Source organism: Leuciscus leuciscus, assembly GCF_965113295.1.
Source record: "Leuciscus leuciscus genome assembly, chromosome: 11".
NCBI classification, from domain to species: Eukaryota; Metazoa; Chordata; class Actinopteri; order Cypriniformes; family Leuciscidae; genus Leuciscus; species Leuciscus leuciscus.
In genome coordinates this window covers 34,854,746-34,859,745 of record NC_138735.1, presented here as the reverse complement: position 1 = coordinate 34,859,745, position 5,000 = coordinate 34,854,746, and the positions used below count along the sequence as shown (strand labels likewise).

General features: G+C 43.1%; 1 protein-coding gene across 1 annotated transcript in view; it reads left to right on the top strand.

Moving 5' to 3' along the window:
- wwp1 (WW domain containing E3 ubiquitin protein ligase 1) overlaps positions 1–5,000 on the top strand; it is a 27,255-nt gene that overhangs the window by 3,150 nt on the left and 19,105 nt on the right. Inside the window, exons 6-7 of the mRNA XM_082184290.1 lie at positions 4,707–4,847; positions 4,926–4,980. Coding sequence (XP_082040416.1) covers positions 4,707–4,847; positions 4,926–4,980 — 196 coding nt within the window. The remainder of the gene's footprint in view (positions 1–4,706; positions 4,848–4,925; positions 4,981–5,000) is intronic.

Genomic DNA, 5,000 nt, shown 5'->3' with positions numbered 1-5,000 from the left:
TGGGAAATTCGGTAACACTTTATTTTACAGTGCCATTGTTACATATCGTCGCTGTCCGATGAAAACCACGTATGTCCATTTTGCCGATTTTGAGATTTTTCGACGGATAGAATGTCCAGGTTCATTTCCGTATACGGTATGCTTCACATATCTAAATGACCAATGAAAAGTTGTGAAATCATGTCATCTGATTTTCACGTATATCCATTTGGTGTCAATGCTGTCAATCACGCCGCGTATCTCCCGCCCTGTGGAGGCATCTCGTCGGTCTAAGCGTCTCGGGAAGCTCAGCATTGGATAGCCGAATAACTCTGTGAGGTAAAGTATCAGCAAACGTTTGTTTTTGACAACTGTTCAAGTTTATTATATATTCGCAATATATTCACAACTGTTATTTACCAGTAAATGGTCTAGACGAAGTAATTGTCACTGTTTATTGTGGAGATGTTAACGCACGGGTCTGTTAACTTAAGCAATACTTTTAAGGTAGTCTAATATTTTTCTGACTAATAAATTACTGACACAGTAAAGGGTAGATTTAAATAAAGAATAACGAATTTTAAATAAAGAAAAACAAAATTTAAATAAAAAAATAAAAAATAAATTTAAATAAAGAAAAAAATAAATTTAAATAAAGAAAAATGACATTTAAATAAAGAAAAAACGAAAATTAAATAAAGAAAAAAACGAAATTTAAATAAAGAACATCGAAATTTAAATAAAGAAAAACGAAATTAAGTTAAATTAAAAACGAGATTAATTTAGATTGATAACGGGTAAAAAGGCTAATAGCCTACAGTCCGTGTACTTTTTCGTCCATGCATTATTCTATTTCGGAATGAAAGATGAAATGTAAAAAAAAAAAGGTGCAGCTTGTTTTTGTACATAGCATAGCCTACTTTGTTATGATTTTAGTATCATAATGATTAATAAATGCACGCACAATTATCCGTGAACTTGATTTGAAGCCTTTCAACTTGTGTGTGCAAAATTCAGAATTAAATGAATGTGCAGCAGTTTGTACAAATAGAGTCTGTTGAAAGTATGAAAAGTGAACAGCACGAGTATGCACAATTTGAGACGGGTCAGACATGATTTTGACCACTTCATTAAGTTTTGTTTTGTATAAAACCTTTCTTTAAAGTGAATTTCGTGTTGTATAAATTGTATCTTAATTTTAATCAATTTTTCATCAACCAATTGCCTGGGGTGGATTTAATAAATAAGCAAATACCAGTATATAGCAGACAATATAATCATGGAGGCGCCCGCGCGTTCACTTGCATTGCACGTTAACTGGAGCGCATCTCATTAACGAAACTCAGTGTATGCCTCACACAGACATGAGAAAGACATCAAATACACAAAGCTTGAAAAGTCTTTAAACGAAATAATTCAAAACGAAAAGAAAAGGGCAACTCTCTGATTATGATCATTTAGCCTAGCCTATTTTGTGAATTGTTCATTCCTGGTTGGCACACATTTTGCTGCCCTTACAAAAGTGCCGCTCTAGGCAATTGCCTAGTTTGCCTATATGGACGCGCCGGCCCTGGGGTCAGCATGAGTGTATTGATTCATTGTCCCTTCATAGTTTGCAAGAGACATTTAATAAACTGAGCGTATTTAATAAACTGAGACGTAGGCTATTTAATAAACTGAGCGTATTCATCTGTCAATATGAAACGCGACTTGGCCATTCTAATTAATGATCGGAAGAACGCGTATCGACCACCGTTACTGTAAGATATGCACGTATGTCCATTTAAACTCGATTTTGGTCAAATGTGGATTATATCATTACACTGGCAAGAATATGGCTACATTTAAAGATGCCGTACCAAGTGTGACAACGCTATGTTCATATGCTTTTAAATTGCGGTGTTTTTTTCACTTCCTGAAAAGTAACCGTTTTGGACATACGTGATTTTCATCGGGCAGCGACGATATGTTACATGTAGTTAATAACTGTAAATTATGCATAATTACATGCAACTAACCCTGAATCAAACCCTAATCCTACCCTAACCCAATAGTAAGTACATGTAGTTACTTAATATTACTCAGTACTTAAATGTCTAATTACACTGTAACAACGATACCTTAAAATAAAGTGTAACCGGAAATTCTTGTAATTTAGAGGTAAATAAAAAAATATATAAAAAAAAAAAAAATCTGCATAAATATAATATCTTAAGATTTCTTGACATGTAGTGTGCAGAGAGAGCATGAAGGTCCCGGATCATAATGGCCCTCATTTATCATTCTTGCGTAGAAACGGGCGTATATGTTGGCGTAAGATTATGCTTACACTCCTCTCACCGCCTGATTTATGAAGCTGTGCGTACCTTTGAAATCCAGGTGTACGCAATACCTGCCCTTGAGAAATGCCGCGGCTGAAAACGATCGTCATTAGAATAACACGCCCCTATATATTCAAGTCTCCGCTTCCCCCACGCCCTCATTTTACGCCATGGACACACGGAAGACGGCAAAGAAGAGAAACTTGGACGAGCAAATGACCTATCACAATGCATTATTTTACAGCACGTGTTTTGAAACAATTAGCATTTAATTTCGTATCACGTCACATGTATTGGGGTGTACAATAGTGATGATGATGTGATGTGGAGTACCATTCATTCACATTAATACTTGCATGACAATTTGTAATATTCTTCTCCTTATTATTATTATGATTTTTATTATTAATGACGCTTATTGTTATTTAGAAGAAGAATGTCGTTATTATTATTATTTAAAAGAAGAAGAATGTCATTTTTATTAATTTGTCAGTCTGAATAATTTTTTGGTCATTGAAAGCCTTTCATTACTGAACCCAGTCCGTGCGCACCTGCCGGGCCTAACCCTGGCCTAACCATCGTTTCACAGAATAGTACAACGGCGAGCGCGTCGAGTATAGAGTATCTCGTCCGTTTGGGGAGGTGCGCGCGCAGTCTGCGGAGACTCGCGCTGCGGAGCCAGGCCAAAGTATAAACAAGGCTTGAAACATCAGGTAAAGCGCACAGGCTCGCAACTGAAGGAATACATATGCCTACAAATCAAATGCTTTGGTAAAGTCACACAAATGAAACATTGAAGTCCATGTTGCACAAAAATAAACACTGAAGTTTATAATTACTATGCTGTTGTTTTTTTACAGTGGGTCATAATATATCATATCTTTTAGTTTGTCAGTGCGTTCTGTGGTGTTAGGAATTGTTTTTCTGCGCATTTCCGCACTAACTCAAAACGTGCGTACATGTACACCACCTCCTGAGCTGGCGTAGGGTTAGAGCGTGCGTACATGTACACCACCTCCTGAGCTGGCGTAGGGTTAGAGCGTGCGTACATGTACACCACCTCCTGAGCTGGCGTAGGGTTTGAGCGTGCGTACATGTACACCACCTCCTGAGCTGGCGTAGGGTTAGAGCGTGCGTACATGTACACCACCTCCTGAGCTGGCGTAGGGTTTGAGCGTGCGTACATGTACACCACCTCCTGAGCTGGCGTAGGGTTTGAGCGTGCGTACATGTACACCACCTCCTGAGCTGGCGTAGGGTTTGAGCGTGCGTACATGTACACCACCTCCTGAGCTGGCGTAGGATTAGAGCGTGCGTACATGTACACCACCTCCTGAGCTGGCGTAGGATTAGAGCGTGCGTACATGTACACCACCTCCTGAGCTGGCGTAGGGTTTGAGCGTGCGTACATGTACACCACCTCCTGAGCTGGCGTAGGATTAGAGCGTGCGTACATGTACACCACCTCCTGAGCTGGCGTAGGGTTTGAGCGTGCGTACATGTACACCACCTCCTGAGCTGGCGTAGGGTTTGAGCGTGCGTACATGTACACCACCTCCTGAGCTGGCGTAGGGTTAGAGCGTGCGTACATGTACACCACCTCCTGAGCTGGCGTAGGGTTTGAGCGTGCGTACATGTACACCACCTCCTGAGCTGGCGTAGGATTAGAGCGTGCGTACATGTACACCACCTCCTGAGCTGGCGTAGGATTAGAGCGTGCGTACATGTACACCACCTCCTGAGCTGGCGTAGGGTTTGAGCGTGCGTACATGTACACCACCTCCTGAGCTGGCGTAGGATTAGAGCGTGCGTACATGTACACCACCTCCTGAGCTGGCGTAGGGTTAGAGCGTGCGTACATGTACACCACCTCCTGAGCTGGCGTAGGATTAGAGCGTGCGTACATGTACACCACCTCCTGAGCTGGCGTAGGGTTTGAGCGTGCGTACATGTACACCACCTCCTGAGCTGGCGTAGGGTTAGAGCGTGCGTACATGTACACCACCTCCTGAGCTGGCGTAGGGTTAGAGCGTGCGTACATGTACACCACCTCCTGAGCTGGCGTAGGATTAGAGCGTGCGTACATGTACACCACCTCCTGAGCTGGCGTAGGGTTAGAGCGTGCGTACATGTACACCACCTCCTGAGCTGGCGTAGGGTTAGAGCGTGCGTACATGTACACCACCTCCTGAGCTGGCGTAGGGTTTGAGCGTGCGTACATGTACACCACCTCCTGAGCTGGCGTAGGGTTTGAGCGTGCCGTACGCCAACGTCCATATTGATAAATCTCAAAGTCACCGTGGTTTTGGGTGTACCCCAGGTGTACGCTGGAAATTTGGTGTACGCACTTTTGATAAATGAGGGCCAATGTGTGTGACAGTAGAGACTGGTGTGATGTCGTTTCAGTGGAGAACGTGCGAGAGGTGTTGACACTGACCGTGGACGGCAAGAATGGAGTCGTGTCCACCGGTGAACTCACAGTGTTCCTGGACGGGCTCTCGTTTGACCCGCTGCACATGCACAACGGAAACCCCACCACTGCGAGCAGTAAGACCCCTGATCTGACCTCTGACCTCTGGCCTCTGACCTCAGGTTGCCCGTGTCATCCCTCTGTCTGTCTTACAGAAGTCCATCAGAACGGAGACGCTCTTCACGAGAACCGGGACGAGACGCAGAACAGGTGAGGAGGAGGAGGAGGAG